At 42.9% G+C, this 23,404-nt stretch overlaps 2 protein-coding genes across 13 annotated transcripts in view; one reads left to right on the top strand and one right to left on the bottom strand.

Moving 5' to 3' along the window:
* Positions 1-17,009, bottom strand: part of BRCA1 (BRCA1 DNA repair associated) — a 67,102-nt gene extending 50,093 nt beyond the window's left edge. For 8 of the 10 annotated variants that reach the window (XM_059379007.1, XM_059379008.1, XM_059379013.1 and 5 more), the window contains exons 1-3: positions 16,808-17,009; positions 15,772-15,884; positions 5,596-5,649 (exon numbers count right to left, since the gene is read on the bottom strand). In XM_059379007.1, the coding sequence (XP_059234990.1) occupies positions 5,596-5,649; positions 15,772-15,881 (164 nt within the window). In that variant the 5' untranslated portion in view covers positions 15,882-15,884; positions 16,808-17,009. The remainder of the gene's footprint in view (positions 1-5,595; positions 5,650-15,771; positions 15,885-16,807) is intronic. The other 2 variants (XM_059379011.1, XM_059379012.1) reach the window with 2 other exon arrangements.
* A 194-nt stretch (positions 17,010-17,203) lies between these two features.
* The window catches only part of NBR1 (NBR1 autophagy cargo receptor), a 32,376-nt gene continuing 26,175 nt past the window's right edge, over positions 17,204-23,404 (top strand). For 2 of the 3 annotated variants that reach the window (XM_059380520.1, XM_059380518.1), the window contains exons 1-2: positions 17,884-17,992; positions 22,395-22,505. In XM_059380520.1, the coding sequence (XP_059236503.1) occupies positions 22,404-22,505 (102 nt within the window). In that variant the 5' untranslated portion in view covers positions 17,884-17,992; positions 22,395-22,403. Of the gene's footprint in view, positions 17,638-17,883; positions 17,993-22,394; positions 22,506-23,404 lie in introns of those variants that run through there. The other variant, XM_059380519.1, reaches the window with a different exon arrangement.

Below are 23,404 nucleotides of genomic sequence, written 5' to 3'. Positions count from 1 at the left end.
ACCACCTCACACCAGTCAGAATAGCTAAAATTAACAAGTCAGGAAATGACAGATGCTGGCGAGGATGCGGAGAAAGGGGAACCCTCCTACACTGTTGGTGGGAATGCAAGCTGGTGCAACCATTCTGGAAAACAGCATGGAGGTTCTTCAAAAAATTGAAAATAGAGCTACCCTACGACCCAGTAATTGCACTAGTGGGTATTTACCCTAAAGATACAAATGTAATGGGCGCCTGGGTGGCTCAGTGGGTTAAGCCTCTACCTTCAGCTCAGGTCATGATCTCAGGGTCCTGGGATCAAGTCCCGCATTGGGCTCTCTGCTCAGCAGGGAGCCTGCTTCCCCCGTCTCTCTCTGCCTGCCTCTCTGCCTACATGTGATCTCTCTGTGTGTCAAAAAAAGAAAAAAAAAAAAAAAAAGAGACAGATACAAATGTAGTGCTCCGAAGGGGCATGTGCACCCGAATGTTTATAGCAGCAATGTCCACAATAGCCAAACTATGGAAAGAACCTAGATGTCCATCAACAGATGAATGGATAAAGAAGACGTGGTATATGTACAATGGAATACTATGCAGCCATCAAAAGAAAAGAAATCTTGGGCGCCTGGGTGGCTCAGTGGGTTAAGGCACTGCCTTCGGCAAGGGTCATGATCTCAGGGTCCTGGGATCGAGTCCCGCATCGGGCTCTCTGCTCAGCAGGGAGCCTGCTTCCTTCTCTCTCTCTCTGCCTCTCTGCCTGCCTCTCAGTATACTTGTAATTTCTCTGTCAAATAAATAAATAAAATCTTTAAAAAAAAAGAAAAGAAATCTTGCCATTTGCGAGGACATGAATGGAACTAGAGGGTATTATGCTTAGCGAAATAAGTCGATCAGAGAAAGACAATTATCATATGATCTCCCTGATATAAGGAAGCTGAGAGGCAATGTGGGGGGTTTAGGGGGTAGGAAAAGAATAAATGAAACAAGATGGGATCAGAAGGGAGACAAACCATAAGAGACTCTTAATCTCACAAAACAAACTGAGGATTGCTGGGGGGATGGGGGAGGGAGCGGGTGGTGGGTTTATGGACATTGGGGAGGGTATGTGCTATGGTGAGTGCTGTGAAGTGTGTAAACCTGGTGATTCACAGACCTGTACCCCTGGGGCTAATAATGCATTTTATGTTAATAAAAAAATTTTTTAAAAAAAGTTACCTGCATTGTATGTATTTAAATAGCCACAGACTGAAGCTACCACTCCTTGAAAAGATGCAAATCCTACCCATATGCTACCATAATGGCCCTAGGAGGAATCAGTGCATTACACTGGCAAATGGTATAATTACACAGTTCATGGGAAGGTAAGGGAGGGAATCTCCCAAATAGAATATTGCAGCATAGAGCAACTAAGCCAAGAGGGACAAGCTACATTACAGAGTGTTGTAGCCTGTACAATAATTACACAAAAAATGCAGGGGAACTAGGTAGGTAGAAATCAACCAAAATATAGGTTCCAATCTTTCCTTATGCTAGAAAATGAACAGATGCCTCAAGGTTATTTACTAAACTCAAAAGAGAAAATGAACTTGTACATGACTTGAAAAGACTAAGATAAGGAAAGTACCCACAGATCAATGGAACATTGGTGTATCATTCAAGGCTGAGAAGAATTTGTTAAATTCTGTTCCCGAGCTCTGAGGAATACATGTGATATGCCAATCAAATGAGAACACACACATATATAAGTTCTATATGAGGGGCGCCTGGGTGGCTCAGTGGGTTAAGCCGCTGCCTTCGGCTCAGGTCATGATCTCAGGGTCCTGGGATCGAGTCCCGCATCGGGCTCTCTGCTCAGCAGGAAGCCCGCTTCCTCCTCCTCTCTCTCTCTGCCTGTCTCTCTGCCTACTTGTGATCTCTCTCTGTCAAATAAATAAATAAAATCTTTAAAAAAAAAAAAAAAAAAAGTTCTATATGAGGTTCTCAGTAAAAATGTCTGAGTCGTCTTTTTTTTTTTTTCTTTTTTTTTTTGTCAGAGAGAAAGCACGCGCACGTGAGGGCACAAGCAGGAGTGGTAGGCAGAGGGAGAAGCAGACTCCCTGCTGAGCAGGTAGCTTGATGTGGAGCTCAATCCCAGGACCTTAAGATTATGACCTGAGCCGGAGGCAGATGCTTAATTGACCAAGTCACCCACATGTCCCGAAGACTGTATTTTCTTTTTATCCCCACACCCAATGTGGGGCTCAAATTAATAACTCCAAGACCAAGAGTCACGTGCCAGCCAGGCATCCCAAGTTTTTAGCCTCTTCAATTTCTAAAGCCCAATGCTTAGGGAAAGACAATATATTTTTAAAGCCAATGTAGTATGTTTTCTAAAGAGTGGCATCAGATTTTTAAAGCTGATAAGAAAACAGTAAAATCACAGTGACACAAACTAATTTGGGGGGACGTTTAGAGTACTCATTTCTGAGCATGTGTGCACCCAGAGCAGATTTATAATGTTATGGAAACTCATCTAATTTTGAGCTGTTGATCCAAATCTATCCTGGCAGGAAGCAATAAATTAATAGTTCTAAGTCTGGGCAAAATAAAGGCAGGATGACTTTTGGCTTCCTTTCATTACAATGGAGGTGCCCTGGATTCCTGCCAACAGATCATGAACCAATGCAGGCCTTAGTTAAAGGAAATAAAGACCCTGAGTGCTCCATAACTTAGCACCTCAGCATCCACTGTGTTGCTGGTCCCACCAAACCTTGTCAGTTTCGATATTAGAGATCTATCTTCTTGAGCAAACCTCTAGTTTTTATTTAGTCCCAATGATTAAGAATCTGTCTTGAGCTCTTCATCCTGAAGATAGTGCCTAAGTTCCTTGCCCGGTATCCCAGTCTCATGGGCCAATGTTCTTGTCTCTTAGGGACAGGAATCTTAACCCTAACCCTCAGCATCCTATGGCTGAATCCCTGCCACGACTCTTCCCTTACAACCACTACCCTACACTTGTGTTCATTTTTGCTCCTAGACTCCTGAGAGACTATGTTCAATCTATTTGCTAGATTTTCCATGTCTTGCCTATTTCTACATCTCTGATGTACCAACCCATTGCTAAATTCCAGAATTCACTGATACCATGATCTTAATGTCTCTAGCCATCAAACCTCTCTGACACGGGCTCATCACTTGCCTGGATTGCAGAGATCACAACCACAGCTAAAGTCAGACTGAGCCACCCAGGCGCCCCCCAGCACTACTCCTATACATGTTTGCAAAGTTAGTTTCTTTTCCCTGGAGGGTCTACTTTCTTCTCTTCATACCTTTGCTCATATTATTTACTCTACCTATAATTTCCTTCTTCCATAAGCTCTCAAAGTAATGAATGTTCACAATGCAATCTCTTCTTTACTCGTTATAATATTATGTATTCATTACTCAAGGTGACAGGAGAGCATACAGTACATTTCAGAACGATTCTCATGGAGAAACAGTGAAAGTTCAGCATTTAAAAGGTTAATTTTCATCTATCTATAACTTTTAAAATACTGGGTCTTTTATTTATTTTTTAAAGGTTTTTAAAAAAAAAAAAGATGTTTTTTATTTATTTGACAGAGATTGAGACAGCACAAGCAAGGGGAGTGGCAGGTGGAGGGAGAGGGAGAAGCAGACTCCCCACAGAGCAGGGATCCAGATGCAGGGCTTGATCCCAGGACCACCAGGATCACGACCTGAGCTGAAGGCAGACCCTCAATGACTGAGCCACCCAGGCATCCCAGTACTGGGACTTTTAAATTTTGTTTCACAAAAGTATCAATCTCAAAGAAACCAATTCTACACCACAATAGTTTGAGAAGATTCCCTCCAGGGGCCACAAAACTAGAAATTCTTAAAGCAGAGTGATCAGTTGTGCGGTCTGGCACCTGACAGGGAGAAGGGCCTCAGAAATCAGAAGGAAATTCATGGGAGCAGATCTAGGACAGTGGGGTGGCATGGGAAAGGGGTGAGAGGCAGTGGGAATGGGTTCTGGATCCTTATTGGGACAGACAAATGGGAAGAATAAAGTAGAACTCAGGCAAAGGAAGGGGCCAGCTAGCGTTCGGAAATCCCTCCAGGGGAACAGGTTTCCTTCAGCTTCAGCCAGCCCTCCTTATCCTTATCACAGAAGCTCTTCACTTTTTTAGGTTATGGAAACACTCTAAGAATCTGACGAAAATTATGGACTGTCTTTCCCAGGAAACTGCACATGATTATAGCTCCTAATACAATTAGGTTTAATGGACACCTGGGTGAAGCCTCTGCCTTCAGCTCAGGTCATGATCTCAGGGTCCTGGGATGGAGCCTTGCATTAGGTTCTCTGCTCAGCAGGAAGCCTGCTTCTCCCTATCTCTCTGCCTGCCTCTCTGCCTACTTGTGATCTCTCTCTCTGTCAAATAGATAAATAAAATCTTTTTTAAAAAAATACAATTACGTTTAAAACCAAATATAATCCTTGGACATTCATGAAAACCATTCACAAATCCCAAATTCAGAATGCCTGAATTAGGGGTGCCTGGGTGGCTCAGTGGATTAAAGCCTCTGCCTTCAGCTCAGGTCATGATCCCAAGATCCCAAGCACCACATCCGGCTCTCCGCTCGGCAGAGAGCCTGCTTCCCCCCTCGGCAGAGAGCCTGCTTCCCCCCACTCTCTGTCTGCCTCTCTGCCTACCTGTGATCTCTGTCTGTCAAATAAATAAATAAAATCTTAAAAAAAAAAAGAATGCCTGAATTGAAAAATTCCTTAAAAAGAAAAAAAAATTCCTGAGGGGGCACCTGGCTGGTTCAGTTAGTAGAGTATGCAACTCTTGATCTCAGGGTTGGAAATCTGAGCTCCACTTTGGGTGCAGACATGGAGGGAAGGGAGAGACAGTGGCTAGGGGGCAGAAGGGAAACATGTTCTGCCATCATATAACCTTTTGTGATGGTAAACTCATTACCATAGACATGGCTTTCATTTCCGATTTAAAAAGGAAAAATATCTAAAAACAAATTAGTTGGCATTCAGAGCAAGTGTCAATCACGGCTTTACAACGAGGAGAGAACTCCTTTGTTCCACCAAATCACCTACCAAATGTTTTTCCAAATTCTTTCATCAAGAAACATCTTCAAAAGGCAAGATCCTTAAAAATGTAAATATAACTTGAATCATTGGTATGAATTAATTTCAGCCTAAATATAAACTGATATCAGATCCTTTCCTATCTTCACAAGGATTATGAAGCAGGCAAACATTGAACCTTAGAAGGGAGAAAGCAGAGTGACGAACAGAAATAACAGAAAGGAGAAACTGGGAAATTGCTTATTGCACAATTGCTGGCAATCTGCTTTTACCACGGCCACAAACACAAACAGCTGTTCAGAATGATTTCATATCCCACTAGATAAATGTGCCAATATTTTCCCAGGAACTATGGTTACAACCAACTTCCACAGGTTTTCTAAGTACTCCTAGCTGGAGTGAAACAGAGTTCGGTTTTTCTTTTACACTTAACTTTCACTTAAGCTAAAGCTTCTATAAAGTTAGGTATTTCCTGTGTGGTAAAGAATAAGTAAAAAAGCTAAATAACAGAACCACATGAAACATTCAAACTTACTTGCAAAATATGTGATCACACTTTGTGGAAACAGGCTCTTTGATCAACTCCAGACTAGAAGGATGGGGGGGGGGGGGGAAAGAAAGAAGGCTCAATAATTCATTTCAATATAAATAAATTCTTGGTAAAGAAGTGCAATTTTAAGCTGCTATAACTGAGTCAAGGTAAGGCTTTAAGTTCATTTAATAAATATTAAATGTCTGCTAAAATAGCAGAGAATTTGATCCTTACATTTCTGAGCTTTCAGCCCTCAAAACAGAATATATTACACTCTTTTCCATACTCTCTATTATTTTTTGCATTTAAAAGATTGGCTGTGGGGTGCCTGGGTGGCTCAGTGGTTTGGGCTGCTGCCTTCGGCTCGGGTCATGATCTCAGGGTCCTGGGATCGAGCCCCGCATCGGGCTCTCTGCTCCGCAGGAAGCCTGCTTCCCTCTCTCTCTCTCTCTTTCTCTCTCTGCCTGCCTCTCTGCCTACTTGTGATCTCTGTCTGTCAAATAAATAAATAAAATCTTTAAAAATAAATAAATAAATAAATAAAATAAAAGATTGGCTGAGGTACACCTGGATGGTTCAGTTGGTTAAGCGACTGCCTTTGGCTCGGGTCATGATCCCGGGGTCCTGGAATCGAGTCCCACATCAGGGTCCCTGCTCTGTAGGGAGCCTGCTTCTCCCTCTCCCTCTGCCTGCCACTCCCCCTACTTATGCTCTCTCTGTCAAATAAATAAATAAAATCTTTAAAAACAATTGGCTGACATTAATCTATTATTTATTAGTTTTCACTGATACATTTTTCAAGCTAAATTTGTGGGGAACATCCTATACCTTAACTAAACTTAAAGTGCCATGAAGATAACAAACTTCTTGTATTTCTTTTGGGTCATCTCACAGCACATTATTTTTTTTTTTTTTTTTTTGGCGCGAGTGCCTTTTTATTTTAAATTTCTTTCTTTCTTTCAAGTAATTGCTAGACCCAATGTGGGGCTCGAACTCACCACCCTGAGATGAACAGTCTCGTGCTCTATGGACTGAGCCAGAAAGGTACCCCTTAAATTTCTTTTTTTTTTTTTTAAGATTTTATTTATTTGTCAGAGAGAGAGAGAGAGGATATGCATGGGGAATTGCAGGCAGAGGGAGAAGCAGAATTGCAGCTGAGCAGGGAGCCAGACTCGAAACTCGATCCCAGGACCCTAGGATCATGACCTGAGTTGAAGGCAGACACTCAACTGACTGAGCCACCCAGGCAGGCATACCCACCACTTAAATTTCTTAATATGGAAAATTTCAAGCATTTACACAAATAACAGTAAAATAAACCCCACATACCATCACTTAGTTACAATTATCAACTCAAAGCTTACTTTGAGCTTTACTCAAAGTCTTACGACCTCTGTACAAACACCCACCCAACAAGGCCCAGATCATTTTAAAATAAATCCCAGGAGTCATTCATTTCATCTATAAATATTTCAAAACATATTTTTAAAAGGCAAAGATCTTTTTAGGGTAACCATGAAACAATACTACTCTCAAAAATTAATTTTCGGGGTGCCTGCTTGGCTCAGTCGTTAAGCATCTGCCTTTGGCTCAAGTCATGATCCCAAGGTCCTGGGATCGAGTCCCACATCGGGCTCTCTGCTCAGTGGGAAGCCTGCTTCTCCCTCTCCCACTTCCCCTGCTTGTTTTCCCTCTCTCGCTGTGTCTCTGTCAAATAAATAAAATCCTAAAAATAATAATAATAATAATTTTCTTTAGGGGCACTTGGGTGGAAAGTTGCTTAAGTGTCTGACTCTTGGTTTCAGGCCCTGATCTCAGGGTTATGAGATTGAGCTCTGTGCTCAGCATGGAGTCTGCTTAAAATTCTTTCTCCCTCTGTCCCTCCCTGCCACATTCTCTCTCAAATACATAAGTGAATTTTTAAAAAAATAATAATTCCTTTATATCATCTAATATACAATATGCTAACTTCCCTCACTGTCTCTTAAAATTTAATATCTATGTAGATCAGGATTCAAACAAGATCCATGCACTGCATTTGACTGATGTATCTTAGGTATCTTTTAATCTATAGATCTCACTCCCCTTTTCCCCCTTGTCAATTATTTTAAAAAGCAGGTCATTTGATCTGTACCATTTTTTAAAATGATTTTATTTATTTGACAGAGAGAGAGAGATCACAAGTAAGCAGAGAGGCAGGCAGAAAAAGGGGGAAGCAGGTCCCCGCTGAGCAGAGAGCCTGAAGCCGGGATTGATCCCAGGACCCTGGGATCATGACCTGAGCTGAAGACGAGCTTTAACCCACTGAGCCACCCAGGTGCCCCAGATTCAATTTTTTGACAAAAACATTTCACAGGTGGTATTGTGTGCTAGGACTTATTATGTCACTTTAGGAGGTACATGATGCTTGGCTTGTGCTTACTTTGTAAAAAAACAATGTAATAAATACTCACCATAGAAAATTTAGAAAATAAAAAAAAATAAATTTAGAAAACTATTAAAATTTTGAGAAAAGAAAACTTTGTCACCCAAATTCCCATCCCTACCAGTCTATTCACAAAATCTTAGTATCTTCCTGAGATTATTTCACTTACTAATACAACAAGGAATTATACACAAGTACAATTCCTAGAGGGGGAGGTAGAGCAGGAGACAAAACAAAGCCTGTCTTTATAGAACTTTGATTCAGGTTATGGTAAGACAGCTGAGAATTAAATAAGAACATATGGGAATAAGAGCTAAAAATGAAAATAAAGACCTGTAACAGGGACAGAGAGTGCTGGGTGGGGGGACATTGTATACAGAGTGACCAAGAAAGGCCTCGCTGAGATGACATTGGCAGACAGTTGCATAATGTGAGGAAACAGGCTGTGCAATCATTGGGGGAAGAACATTGCAGCAGAGGGAACAGAGAAGGCAGACTCTGAGCAGGTCCCTGCCTGGTATTTCTGAAGGTCAGGGAGCAGGCCATGGGGCAAGCACTAGTACAAGAGGTCAGGCTGGCATCTGGGAACCTGAGCAGGTAGGAATCTATAGGCGATTTTAAGTCTTTATCTTTTATTCTGAATGAGAACTTCAGCAACCAATTTTTGGTATAGTTCAGCCAGGACATCAAACAACAGGCCATCTGTGTGTGGCAGGAATGTGGGTCTTTTCATTACGTGTTTCACTTTTTAGAAAAGGATCCCAGGAAAAGCTGGGGGACAATAGCCTCGTTGTGAAAGGTTTGGTAACACAACTCTTGTGATCACACGGTTTCTGACGCAGTACAGGTAACAGAGAAGAAAATATCACAGGAAGTCAGAAGGCCAGGTTTCTACTACCCGGTCTCTTTTTTTATTAGCAGAGTGACCTCAGGCCAAGGCCTCGACCCGAATCCCAGGTTCCTTCTGTTACCCACTCTAACAGTCTCTTGAGGTTATTGTCAGAATAAAATTAAATGTTACTTAGGAAAATGTTCACAACCTGAGATGACTTGTACCAAAGCGAGAATTATTATCCGGACCTAATGTGATTTTTAAAAAGAAAAACCACCGACAAAGGGAACTCTGATTTGCTACTAAATCACAAATCCTCAGATAAGCTACATATCAAAGAAATTCTCAGTAAAGGCGAAATTGGATTTAGCTATGATACCAGATGGCTTTCATTCTCACCACTGACTCAACTCTGAAATAATTATGTTTCAGTATGGTAATTATAAGCCGAGCTATACAAACATACTGTAAACACAAACTTTAAATGGATGAAAACTTCGAAATGTAAAAAGGTAAGGACTGTTGAAAAAAAGCTTTTGAAGAGGGAATGGGGAAAAGGGCCTCTGGGTGGCTCAGTTGGTTAAGCATCTGCCTTTGGCTCACGCCATGATCCCAGGGTCCTGGGATCAAGCCCAGCATCACATCAGGCTCCCTGCTCAGTGGGGAGCCTCCTTCTCCCTCTGCCTGCTGCTCCCCTCTCCCCCCATCCCACTCATGCTCTTTCACTCAAATAAATAAATAAAATCTTAAAAAAAAAAAAGGAAGAAGGGGGTGCCTGGGTGGCTCAGTGGGTTAAAGCCTCTACCTTCGGCTCAGGTCATGGTCTCAGGGTCCTGGGATCGAGCCCCGCATCAGGCTCTCTGCTCGGCAGGGAGCCTGCCTCCCCCTCTCTCTCTGCCTGCCTCTCTGCCTACTTGTGATCTCTGTCAAATAAATAAATAAATAAAATCTTAAAAAAAAAAAAAAAAAGAAGAAGAAGAAGAGGGAACGGGAATGAAAAAAGTCCTCTTCTAGATCTGATGAAAGTAAGTGTTCACTATGAAAGTGATTCAAATATTTTAAATTCTTCTTGTTTCGGCAACATTTTAGACTTACTGTATTTGAATTTTGGGCTTCCAGCATGGGTGTAAGTGATTAGAAAGATAAGCTGAAAACCACCACCACCTACCAGGATACACATTTTAGCAAACTCTTCTGAAAGTCAAAAATTTTACAGAGTCCTGTGTAAAAAGTTAGAAAGGAAGAAATAAACAACATCGGTAATTTAAAGAGAGGCTAACAAAAGGTATATTTTAGCTCAAGGGATCTCAAAGAACCTGGAACCCACGGAGTGCCTGGGTGGCTCTGTGGGTTAAGCCTCTGCCTTTGGCTCAGGCCCTGATCTCAGGGCAAGCTGCACACACATCAGGCTCTCTGCTTAGCAGGGAGCCTGCTTCCCACCCTCTCCCCGCTTCACCCCACCCCCACCTCTGCCTGCCTCTCTGCCTACTTGTGATCTCTCTCTCTCTGTGTCAAATAAATAAATAAAATGTTTTTTAGAAGGGGAGGGGTGGGGAGGTGCCCGGGTGGTTCAGTTGGTTAAGCAGCTTTAGCTCAGTTCATGGGGATTGAGCCCCGCATTGGGCTCACTCTTCAGTGGAGAGGCTGTTTTCCCTCTGCCTGCTTGAGTTCTCTCTCTCTGTCCAATAAGTAAATAAACTCTTTAAAAAAAAAAAAAAAAAGAAGCTGGAAGCCTACCCTTTAGCTACTGGAACACTGTTTCCAGTCATAATCAGGAATCATTTATTAAGACACGATTGAAAATTATACTGTTTTGCGCACTTTTTGTTTTAAACTTTTTATTTATTTGAGAGAGAGTTCATGAGCATGAGGGGCGGGGGGGGGGGGCGGTAGGGGCAGAGGAAGAGGGAGAAACAGACTCCCTACTGAGCAGGGAGCCCTTGCCCAGGGGCTCATTCCCAGGACCCTGGGATCATGACTAGAGCAGATGTCAGATGCTGAACCTACTGAGCCACCCAGGCGACCCAAGGGCACTATTAAACAAATGAACAAAAAGTAGAGTAGGTATGATTCTCATCCTAGAACTTTCCATTTGGATGAGTTTAAAGTTTAACGATGAAGAGAAGAAAAGTTTTAGTTTAAAAACCCAAGTAGAGGAGCGCCTGGGTGGCTCAGTATTTAAGCGTCTGCCTCAGGTCACAATTCTGGGGTCCTGGGATCAAGCCCTGCATTGGGCTCTCCGCTCAGTGGGGAGCCTGCTTCTCCCTCTCCCACTCTCCCTGCTTGTATTCACTGTCTCACTGTCTCTCTCTGTCAAATAAATAAAATCTTTTAAAAAATAAAATAGGGGGCACCTGGGTGGCTCAGTGGGTTGGGCCACTGCCTTCGGCTCAGGTCATGATCTCGGGGTCCTGGGATCGAGTCCTGCATCGGGCTCTCTGCTCAGCAGGAGCCTGCTTCCTCCTCTCTCTCTCTCTCTGCCTGCCTCTCTGCCTACTTGTGATCTCTCTGTCAAATAAATAAATAAAATCTTTAAATAAATAAATAAATAAATAAAATCAGGGGTGGGGGGCGCCCGGGTGGCTTAGTGGGTTAAGCCTCTGTCTTCGGCTCAGGTCATGATTCCAGGGTCCTGGGATCTAGCCGCGCATTGGGCTCTCTGCTCAGCGGGGAGCCTGCTTCCCTCTCTCTTTGCCTGCCTCTCTGCCTACTTGTGATCTCTGTCAAATAAATAAACAAAATCTTAAAAAAAAGAAAGAAAGAAATATATTTGGGGTGCCTGGATGGCTCAGTGGGTTAAAGCCTCTGCCTTCAGCTCAGGTCATGATCTCAGGGTCCTAGGATCAAGCCCCAGATCAGGCTCTCTGCTTAGCAGGCAGTCTGCTTCCTCCTCTCTCTCTTCCTGCCTCTCTGCCTACTTGTGATCTCTGTCTATCAAATGAATAAATAAAATCTTTTTAAAAATAAAATAAAATAAAATCAGGGGTGCCTGGGTGGCTCTGTGGGTTAAGTCTCTGTCTTCGGCTCAGGTCATGATCTCAGGGTCCTGGGATCGAGCCCCACATTGGGCTCTCTGCTCAGCGGGGAGCCTGCTTCCCTCTCTCTCTCTGCCTACCTCTCTGCCTACTTGTGATCTCTCTCTCCCTGTCAAATAAATAAATAAAACCTTTAAAATATATATATATATAAAGTATATAGAAAATGAAATAAAATAAATAATAAAAAATCTAAGGCTATTGTTAATAGAAAATAGATTTTAAAAAATAGGGAGTTGGAAAACATACAACTGCTAGTTGAAAATGATAATTTACCATTAACTTTCATTCTTGCATCTGTTTTTTATATATCTGAGCTTTTTAATTGATGGTTTAATTTGCCACAATGAGAAAGAACATTATATTTTTATAACTGAGTCTCGTGGAAATATAAAATAAATGGACCCGGATGCCACACTATTCAAGACTTTCTGATCACTCTTTGTAAATATCATGAGTAAGTTTTATGCTATTTCAAAAGCAATTTTTTTTTTCCGGTTGTCATTTCCTGCTTCTCTGGCTCTGATGATTCATACAGTAGGCTATAAATCTCATTTAGCTCTTGTTTTTATTTAGCTGAAATGTTCAGGGGCAAGGGAGAGGGGGGTTACTTACAAATCTTGTATCTCTCTGGGAACACGACTTGCATTTTCTTTAATCTAATTTACTTGACTCCAAATACGAACAACAACTTTGAAGCACAAAGAGAAATGTACTTGAATTTACTCTCCTTTATTGAAGGGGCAATAGATAAAGCTTTCCAATTTACCTTTTGAATATTACCCACCACTATCCATCACAATATTAAAAACCATTAAACTATCAAAGGACCAATTTAGCTTATTATTTAATACCTTCAACAAACATTTAGTGAGTGGCTACTATGTCCCAAGTACATTGCTCTAACTACTAAGGACATGGAAGTAATCAAAAGAAATAAAAACCCTTGCTTTCATGGAGTTTTAATCCTATAAGGGTAGAGAAAAATAATAAACAAATTATACAGAATATTAGATAGTAATAAAAGCTATGGGGGTAAAAAATAGGAAAGGGAAATAGTGTATTGGGGGTAATGGTTTTATCACTTTAAATAGGGTTGTCTAGAAATGCCTCTCTGAAAAAGTGGTGGGTTTTTTTTTTAAGATTTTACTTATTTATTTGAGAGAGAGAGAGAGAGAGAGCGCATGCGAGAGAGCACGGGAGGCGGGAGGAGTGAGAGGCAGAGGGAGAGGGAGAAGCAGACTCCCGGCTGAGCAAGGAGCACGATGTGGGAGTCGATCCCCAAACCCTGGCATCATGACCTCAGCTAAAGGCAGACAATTAACCAACTGAACCACACAGTTGCCCAGCATCCAACTCGATCTCAGCTCAAGTCTTGATCTCAGGGTTCTGAGTTCAAGCTCCACATTAGGCTCCATGCTGGGCATGGAACCTACTTAAAAAACAAAAAACAAAACCAAGGGGCGCCTGGGTGGCTCAGTGGGTTAAAGCCTCGGCCTTCGGCTCGGGTCATGATCCTAGGTTCCTGGGATCGAGCCCCACATCGGGCTCTCTGCTCAGCGGGGAGCCTGCTTCCTCCTCTCTTTCTGCCTGCCTCTCTGCCTACTTGTGATCTCTGTCTGTCAAATAAATAAATAAAATATTAAAAACAAAACAAAACAAAACAAAACCAAGAGGCCAGATTGACCAGAATAAAAGGAATAAGATGAAAGAGGGTAGACAAAAATTCTTCTAAGGTTCCTTTATGGCTTTTCACCAAGACAGCCTAAGGTATAGCTTTTAATTATTTTGTAGATTTAGCAAATAACATAGATATTACCTAGTGACTGCTTGGGGTTCATAACCTGTATTGTGCCATAGACCCCCTTTGGCAGCTGGTGAATCCCATAAACACCCTTCCCAGAATAATGCTTTTATGTGCATAAAATTAAAAAAATATAAAATTATACAAGAAACCAATTATGTTGAAATAAAGTTCTAGCCATAGGCCTCTAAGGGTCGAGGAGGGTCAGCAAATTAAGAGCTCCTGAATACACACAAGAAAACTTCCTGGATTGACAGATCTGTTCTATATCTTGACTAGGTCACACAGATAGACACTTGTCAAAACTCATTGACTTGCACACTTAAGATGTCTGCATTTCACTGTAGATAAATTATGTTTCAACTGGAAAAAAAGACCTTGAGGGGTGCCTGAGTGGCTCAGTCAGTTAAGCAGCTGCCTTCAGCTAAGGTCATGATCCCAGGGTCCTGGGATCGAGTCCCACATCAGGCTCCCTGCTCATTGGACAGTCTGCTTCTCCCTCATCCTCTGTCTTCTGGCTTTGTGCTCTCACTCTCTGTCAAATGATTAAATAAAATCTTAAAAACAAAAACAAAAAAACCTTGAATATTTTTAATATTCTAGCTCCCTCTTTATAGATAAAGAAAAATAAAGGCGTACTCAAAAAGTCAGAGACTTGCCAAAGGTTTTGATGATTTGGAGTATTCTTTTTTTTTTTTAAGATTTTCTTTTTGGGCACCTGGGTGGCTCAGTTGGTTGGGCAAATGCTTTTGGCTCAGGTTGTGATCCTGGAGTGCAGGGAGAGTGGAGAGACCCGCATTGAGCTCCCTGCTGAGCAGGGAGTATGCTTCTCCCTCTGACCCCCCCTTTCTCATGTTCTCTCTTTCTCTCATTCTCTCTCTCTCAAATAGATAAAATCTTTTTTTTTTTTTAAGATTATTTATTTATTTATTTGACAGAGATCACAAGTAGGCAGAGAGGCAGGTAGAGACAGGGAGGGAGAAGCAGGCTCCCCGCTGAGCAGAGAGCCCGAAGTGGGGCTTGATTCCAGGACCCTGGGATCATGACCTGAACCGAAGGCAGAGGCTTTAACCCACTTAGCCACCCAGGTGCCCCTCAAATAAATAAATCTTTTTTAAAAAAAATCTATTTTCGCGTGATCTCTACATCCAACATGGGGCTCAAACCCACAACCCCAAGATCAAGAATTGCATGCTCTACCAACTGAGCCAGCCAGGCACCCCTATATTCTTTATTTTATTTTTTTTTAAATATTTTATTTATTCATTTGACAGAGAGAGATCACAAGTAGGTAGAGAGGCAGGCAGAGAGAGAGAGAGGAGGAAGCAGGCTCCCTGCTGAGCAGAGAACCGGACACGGGACTGGATCCCAGGACCCTGAGATAACGACCCGGGCCGAAGGCAGAGGCTTAACCCACTGAGCCACCCAGGCGCCCCTTATTTTTTTTAAGATTTTATTTATTAAGAGAGAAAGAGAAAACTCAAGAAGGGGGAGGGACAGAGGGAGAAGGAAAAGCAGATTCCCCACTGAGTAGGGAGCCCAACTTGGGGTTTGATTCTAGGATCCCAGGATCATAACCTGAGTGGGATGCAGACGCTAAACCAACTGAGCCACCCAGGCACGCACCCCCGTCCACCAAGTATTCTTATTTCAATATATAGGGCTACTTCAACCAAAGACCTACCCACTCACAAGCACAAATCATTTGTGATTTTATTTTGCCACTAATAACTATGCCTTTTCCAAGTGACTGAGCTGTTTTTAGAGCTTGGATGAAAAGGCCAATTACTCCAAACCAGATCTCTGAGCCCAAGTAGAATCAATCAAGACAGTCTACGAGCTAGGAAAGATAGGGGAGCGGAATGTGTTAAGGGAGGGGAAGGGGAGAGACAAAGTGGAGAAAAGGGAGTAAATTCCTATATTCCCAAAGCTCTCAAGTTAAGAAAAGAAGCAAATTTAATAGTTTAATCTTAATAGATATAATTTTTTCTTAATATATATGCAAGGTCAATTCTGCTTATTTGCATAGGATATAATCAAGTAAAGAGGAATCTAAAATTAATAAACCCTTCTGTCGACTTACCAGATTGGACACTCTAAGATTTTCTGCATAGCATTAAGGACATTTTGTACTTCTTCAACACGATCCGCAGGTAAATCCATTTCTTCCTGTTCCAGTGAATTTTGAGGCATAAGCTTAAATATATATGTGTATATTTGTATGCACACACACATTACTTTGAAAGGTTTCTAAGAACAGCCTAGTTTCATTAAATGTGATTTTTAAACAAGAAATTTAGACTGGAGTGCTTTAAAATCATACCAATCACAGAATTAATATCAAAGGCTTTTTTTTTTTTTAAATTTTAAAAGCTGTGTTTTTTTGGTAATTAAGACCATTTAAATTGCCTTCTTCCCCGCCCCCCCCATAAAGCCTCCAACAACTTCCTTTTGGTCTTTTTCTCTCTCCAAGAAAAAAAAAAGCCACAGCGGGGTGACTGGGTGAGTGATGGCAGCCTCATATTTCTCCAATGATCCTGGCTCTTTTCTTTTTCTTGGTGAAAATCAACCTCAACAAAAACAAACCCTACACCAACCAACGCTCCCCACCCCTGCTCTTCCCCTGTGTTTCCCACTGGTCTGCATTTCTTTCAGGATCCTCTTTAGGTACGTCCCTGCCTGTAGCATCGGTGACTACTGACGCCCCTCTACTTTCTTCCTGTCCCTTCTCAAAAACGCGTATGAAGCCAGTTCTTTCTTAAGGGCTGTCCCTCCGACAAAATCCAGCCTCCTATTCTCAGACACATTCCTGCCCCCTTTCCCTCCTCAGAATCTCCTTCTCACATATACCAGCCGGTCTTTTTATACTATGAATCTCCCCAGGACACATTCCAGTTCCTGCCATCAGGACTCCCCCTCGGACACACCCTGCCCCCTTCCTTATCCTCGGTGCCTCCGCTGCCCCGAGACCCACAAAATGCCCCCATCCCCATGATTTCCCCAGACTCACGTCTTAGTCTTCTCAGGTTCCCACCCTCTGCCGGTCCCTGCCAGGTAACACCCATCTTGCTCTCTCACTGCACACTTGAGACCCTCTCCCTTCCCATGGGCTCGCTCACCTTCACTCAGAGCAAAGTGTCGGGGCTTCCCGGGTGCAGGGACCCAGTTCCCTGAAAACCCCCCAGACCACCTTCAATCCTGAAAGCCTTGGCGAGTTCACGCTGCGCAGTCGCACTTTCAATTTATCTATAATTCCCGCGCTTTCCTGTTGCCATGGAAACTGGCCGCAGCCACTGAGCGACAACCTCTCTGAATACGAGATCGAAACCCGTTACGGAAGGGCGGAGCAGAAAGAGGCCGAGAGTCTCTCCGGGCTCCCGATTGGTCATCCATTCTATCCCCCGTTACGTAATTAGAAAGAGACGGAAGAGACGGAATTCTCCCGGAGTTTTCTGTTAGGCCCCTGCCCCCTCACCTCTACGCTTCTACTGGCGGCTTATTACGTCACAGTTTGCTGGACTAGGGCCGGAATCTACCTGAAGTCCGAATATGAGCTCAAGATAGTGCTGAAACAGTCACAAAAAGGGGGCCCTGTTCCCTCACCATTTCTGCCGCATGGAAGTCTCCAGTTTAGGTAAATAAAAGGATTGTGTGGGAAAAACTACGATTTCCAGGATGCATTGCGGATCGACAGGTCTTCCCCACAGTGTTCCTTGGAAACTGTAGTCTTATGGAGAGGCGCTTTGGACACCGGAAGCGGGCGCGATTCTCATGGCTAACCAGTTGATAGTTTGAAGAGCTCCGTGCGCTTATGCACGTCAACAGATATGGATTGGAGTGTTAGGTTTTCGTATCTTGAAAGCGGCGAATAGGCTAAAGAACCTACAAGTCCCAGGAAGACTACAATTCCCATCCAGCCCCGCGAGTCTCGGGGAAGGAGTCCACTAAGGTCAGTGACCTAAGGGAACTCGGAGGGCGCGGAATTTACCTGGGAAGGGAAAATGGGCTTCGCACCACGACTGCGCACTCGTAGTTCCGCCCCTCCACCCCAGTGTTTGTTATTGTTGTGCTGTTCTGGCAGCTCCTGCCCCGCCCCTGGCAGGCATGCTTGACCAATCAGTGGGATGATCGTTTTGAGGGACAACTAGTAAGAGCCAATCATCTTGTCGGAAACTCAAAAACTGGGGACTAGGCCCTATTTCTATCCGCCATGTTAGATTCACCCCGCAGGGATAGCAGCGGAGCTGGCAGCAAACGGTTCTTGCACTGGCCTCCGGCAGGCGCCCCCCGGGGGCCGGGAGCTGGTAAGAAAGCAGCTGCGGTTACGGAGGGGTGGTAGCACGTCGCCACTGAGAGGGCTAAGGGAAGTTTAAGGAAGGGATCCTGCAAAAAAAAAAGGGGGGGGGGGGGCTAGTTTTCCTGTGTCCGTGGGCAGCCAGTCTTGTCAGTGACCAGATGAGAGAGCCGTTCTGGCTGAGCGGCCGGATACTGCCAGAGAAATGGAGGGTCCGTGGCTCAGAACCTCAGCCTCCGCTAATGGAAGGCCAAGACTCCTTAGCAGAAAGGGGGCCTAAGCAAAGAAAACGAGAGAGTCCTCAGAGGGTGGTGACACTGTCTTGGGGACGTGGAGTGCTAGGAAACGATAACTGGAAGACTAGGATGAAGTCTGCAAGGGGAAAAAAAAAATGACACTGCCCATAGCCTCCCAACCCCATCCCCTCCGCTTGAGAACCTCATAAAGGAGTCTCCTTGGTCAGGGACCTCAGGTATTGAAAGGACACCTTTTTTCCTTTTTGTCAAACACCCAGCTATAGGTCACACATTTTAACCCCCAGATAGCTTGTCAGGCCTTTGGTGGAGATAGTAATCAAAGCTCAGGTTGCCAAGTCTGCTTCATTAACGGGATTTTTGGTATCCTGAGAAAACTGACGTAGAGGAAAAACTATTTTGTGCCAAGCAGAGGTGAGCCAGTGGCATGAACTTATAATAATGACAGTTTTGAAAGCTGAAGGCCTGAGTCCCAGCCAGCTGACTTAACTGGCTTTAAACCTACAAGGGCAGATGGTCCTAACCATAACTTTGGTATTTCCACAAGTTCAAGATTAATGCTCTTGCTGAAAGAATTTTCACATAAAAGCCAAACAGAAATAGGCAATTCTTTATGAAGACCTGGATATGATCCAGCTTAGCTAGAATCCCCCACTTCCTGTTTTCTCTCATCAGCCTTACCAGCTGGATGAGCTCCAGGGTAACTAAACTAATTTTAATTGTGTAATTTGAGAAAAGGGGAGTTAGTTTCCTTCCTCCTGGAGTCTCAGAAGTGTGGAAGGGTTTCTCAGAAGTTGGAAAAGTGAGAACATGTTTCAGAATATCTACGTTTTGGCTGACTGAACCAGTTACTTCATTTCCCTGATACTTTTTTTGCCCAAGAATCTGGGGAGTTGACAGGAAATCTCTCCAAATGTTAAGGACCCCAAGAATTGCATTCCATGTAAATGAATACTAGATGTCAGCAGATTGGTGCCAGAAACTGATATTTTTTTGGTAGTGAACTTGGCTCTAAATAAAGACAATGGAAAAAATTGGAGGGTAATTGATTTGGGATTAAAAAAATCCCTGATCCTCAGAGACTTCAAGGTCCTTTTTTTTTTTTAATTTTTTATTTTTTATAAACATATATTTTTATCCCCAGGGGTACAGGTCTGTGAACAAGGTCCTTTTTAATAACAGCCTCAATTGTATTGTTTCACAGGGCACTGCATTTTGGTTTTTAAAGACTGATTTATTGTAATCATTTTTACATTTTAGTAACGTTTTCAGAGAACTTGCACACCCGTTTTTATTTGACCTATTTTATAAATTAAGAGGCTGAAGCTCACGGGTTAAATGACTTGCTCACCATTACGTGACTAGTAATGTGTCAGACCCAGCTCTTCTCAACCCTTTTGCTCCCTCCCCCAGTATGCTGCAAACTGCTGAGACTTAGTCTTACTCATCTCCTACCTCCTATGCCTAGAGCAGAATCTGGTTATTTGAAGAGATTTTTTAAAGATCTGTTGATGAATATGTTTAAAAGATGACCTTTTTTGTTACAACTTTGGTTTGGATTTTAGCAAACTATTTTTCATGAAGTCTTAAGAACAAACCTATCTAACAATTCATCAGTAAATAAAATCCTTAATTAAAAACAACTGACCAGAGGGTTGCCTGGCCTGCTCAGTTGGTAGAATGTGCAACTCTTGGTCTTGGGTTTTAGGTTTGAGCCCTATGCTGGGTGTAGAGACCACTTAAAAATAGAATTTTTAGGGGCACCTGGGTGGCTCAGTGAGTTAAAGCCTCTGCCTTCAGCTCAGGTCCTGATCCCAGAGTCCTGGGATCAAGCCCCGAATTGCAGAGCCCTGCATTGCATGGGCTCTCTGCTCAGCGGGGAGCCTGCTTCCTCCTCTCTGCCTGCTTCTCTGCCTACTTGTGATCTCTGTCAAATAAAATCTTTAAAAAATATATATATATATATAGAATTTTTAAAGGAAAAAAAATTGACCTGACCAGAGTAGATATTCAGTTACAGAATTGTTAACTTCTTCAACATGATAATGGTATCATGGTTTTCAAAAAGCCCCCCCCCTTTTTTTTTTAAGATTTTCATGCTCTGGGTGCCTGGGTGGCTCAGTGGGTTAAGCCTCTGCCTTCGGCTCTCTGCTCAGCGGGGAGCCTGCTTCTCCACCTCCTAGTGATCTGTCTGTCAAATAAAAAGTTAAATCTTAAAAAAAAAAAAAAAACACTTTAAGATTTACATGCTCAATTTTAGGGAAGAAGTAATGGCTGTCAAAATAATCCAATAGGGATCAGGTATTGCTATAATAAGATTAGTCCTGTGTTGATGATAATTACGGAAGATAACTGATGGGTCCTTAGGGGTTCATTATATATTAATCTTTATTTTATATATATTTAAATTTTCCCATAATACTTTTTTTTTTAATAAGATTGCTATAGTTAGTTTAAAGCAGTTGACTCCTGTCACTCTGTATTGGGGGAATTGGGTGGGGGCAGTACGGAAGTATAAATGAAATGAGGGTAGCCTTGAGTTTCCTAATTATATGTCAATTACTCTGCTTTTATATATGAAATTCTCCATAAAAGAAAAGAAAGTGAAACTACTAAAAAAAAAAAAAAACAAACATGAACTTGGATGAAAGGTGTTGACTGCTACCCCGGTGTAATTTCTTATCTAGTATTTTGTCCTCTAAATTGTTAAACCTGATATAATAGAGAACCTGGGTTGCTCAATTTAGGAAAGGCTGCTTTTCCAAGAAAAAATGTAGAATGTCACTTTCGAGTTAGGAGAATGTAAATTCCCTGAGGGTAGAGACCTATATGGGTTTTACTGTTCTGTCCTACTACTAGCAGATACTGGTAGTCTCTATTGACTTAACTAATCATATTAAGTCTCATAAAATCCAGAAGGATTTTGCAAATGTTAGATGGTTTCTGTGGGTGTGGCCAAAATTTACACTGTCTAAGCAAACTTTTATCAGTGAGATTTGGGGGTGCCTGGGTTGGGCCTCTGACTCTTTGATATCAGCTCAGATCATGGTCTTGGGGTCATGGGATTGGTGGGACTCTGCACCTTAGCGGGGAGTCGTCTTCTCTTCCTCTGCCTTTCGCGCTGCTCATGTGCACTCTCTCTTTCGAAAATAAATCTTTTTTAAAAGCACACACAAAGGGGCGCCTGGATGGCTCAATTGGGTGAGCATCCGACTCTTGGTTTCGACTCTTGGTTTCGGCTGCTGTCGTGATCTCAGACTCCATGGATCAAGCCCTACATCAGACTCTGCTCAGCACAGTCTGCTTCTCTCTCTCCTTTGACCACACCCCGCCCCAACTTGCTTGCTCTCTCACTCTGTTTCTCAAGTAAATAAATAAAATAAATAAAAATCTTAAAGAAAAAGCAAAATAGTGAGATGTGTTTTATGCAACCCACCAGATTATAAATAGCCGAAGAGGGCGCCTGGGTAGCTCAGTCAGTTAAGTGTCTGCCTTTAGCTAAGGTCATGATCTCAGGGTCCTGGATCCTGCTCCTCCCTCTCCTTCCTGCTCATGCACTCACTCTGCCTCTCTGTTGGTCTCTCAGGTAAATAAGTAAGATCTTTTAAATAGATAGTATTAGAGCAGAGACCCTGTCTTACTCACTGTTGTGTCTTCCTGGCCTTGCCTGTATTAGGTCTTTTTTTTTTTTTAAGATTTTATTTATTTATTTGGCAGACAGAGATCACAAGTAAGCAGAGAGGCAGGCAGAGAGAGAAGAGGAAGCAGGCTCCCTGCTGAGCAGAGAGCCCGATGCGGGGCTCGATCCCAGGTCCCTGGGATCATGACCTGAGCCAAAAGCAGAGGCTTTAACCCACTGAGCCACCCAGGGGCCCCACCTGTATTAGGTCTTTACAAGCTTTTTGAGTGATTATTTATACAGTTTATTATTTTTTTTTAAGATATTTATTTATTTATTTGACAGATCACAAGTAGGCAGAGAGGCAGGCAGAGACAGAGGGGGAAGCAGGCTCCCTGCTGAGCAGAGAGAGCCCAAGGCGGGGCTTGATCCCCAGGACCCTGAGATCATGACTGAGCCACCCAGGTGCCCCCATTTATGCAGTTTATAGAACCGGCCCTAATGTGTGTTCTCTCTCTTCCCTATCCTCTCTGCTCTAGCCCCACACCATGGAACCACAGGTTACTCTAAATGTGACTTTTAAAAATGAAACTCAAAGCTTTCTGGTTTCCGATCCAGAAAATACAACTTGGGCAGATGTGGAAGCTATGGTGAGTGTTACTTTGTTTCTCCCTCCTTTAAGTGTAATTTTTTCAAGACTGCTATTTTTAGCTCTGTTGTTTCATAGCTGTCCTATTTGCCTTTTTCTAGGCCTTTTGGAAAATTACTTTTTACGGGGATTAAGTATTCATATGGCTGTGCACCACCGTCACCACCACCAGCACCAGGGCACAAATTCTTTAATTTGCAGTTAGAACTTTAAAAAGCTGGGGCGCCTGGGTGGCTCAGTGGGTTAAGCCGCTGCCTTCGGCTCAGGTCATGATCTCAGGATTCTGGGATCGAGTCCCGCATGGGGCTCTCTGCTCGGCAGGGAGCCTGCTTCCTCCTGCCTCTCTGCCTACTTGTGATCTCTCTCTGTCAAATAAATAAATAAAATCTTTAAAAAAAAAAAAAACACTTTAAAAAGCTGTTAATTTTAGAAACAGCATGAGGAATGAATTGGTGCGGGTCCTACCCTTTCCAGGCCCCAGCTAAATGTTCTCCTGCCCGAGCAGCTATGTCACTGTGGTTGTGAAGCACCACGGATGTGACCTAACGTTTTGCAAGCTGATGGTTCTTATTGCTAGGGCAGAGGTCGAGTACCTAAAAGTTGAGCAGTGGGGCACCAGATTATAAAGTTGAGCAGTGGGGCACCTGGGTGGCTCAGCTGGTTAAGCATCCGACTTCTGAACTCAGCTTAGGTTTTGATCTCAGGGTAGTGAGTTTGAGCCCTGCTTGGGGCTCCACACTGGGCATGGATCCTACTTAAAATTTTTTTAGCAGAAAAAACTTCCACAGGTGCTTAGCTACTTACCTATTCTTATGTTGTCAATGCCTTTCCTCCTCTTGGTTTGCCCTTTGTACTCTTCTGTTTTTGTTTGGTTTGCAATAGGGAATGTTTTACTTCCTG

Source organism: Mustela nigripes, chromosome 16, assembly GCF_022355385.1.
Source record: "Mustela nigripes isolate SB6536 chromosome 16, MUSNIG.SB6536, whole genome shotgun sequence".
NCBI classification, from domain to species: domain Eukaryota; kingdom Metazoa; phylum Chordata; class Mammalia; order Carnivora; family Mustelidae; genus Mustela; species Mustela nigripes.
This window is presented reverse-complemented; position numbering and strand designations above follow the sequence as displayed.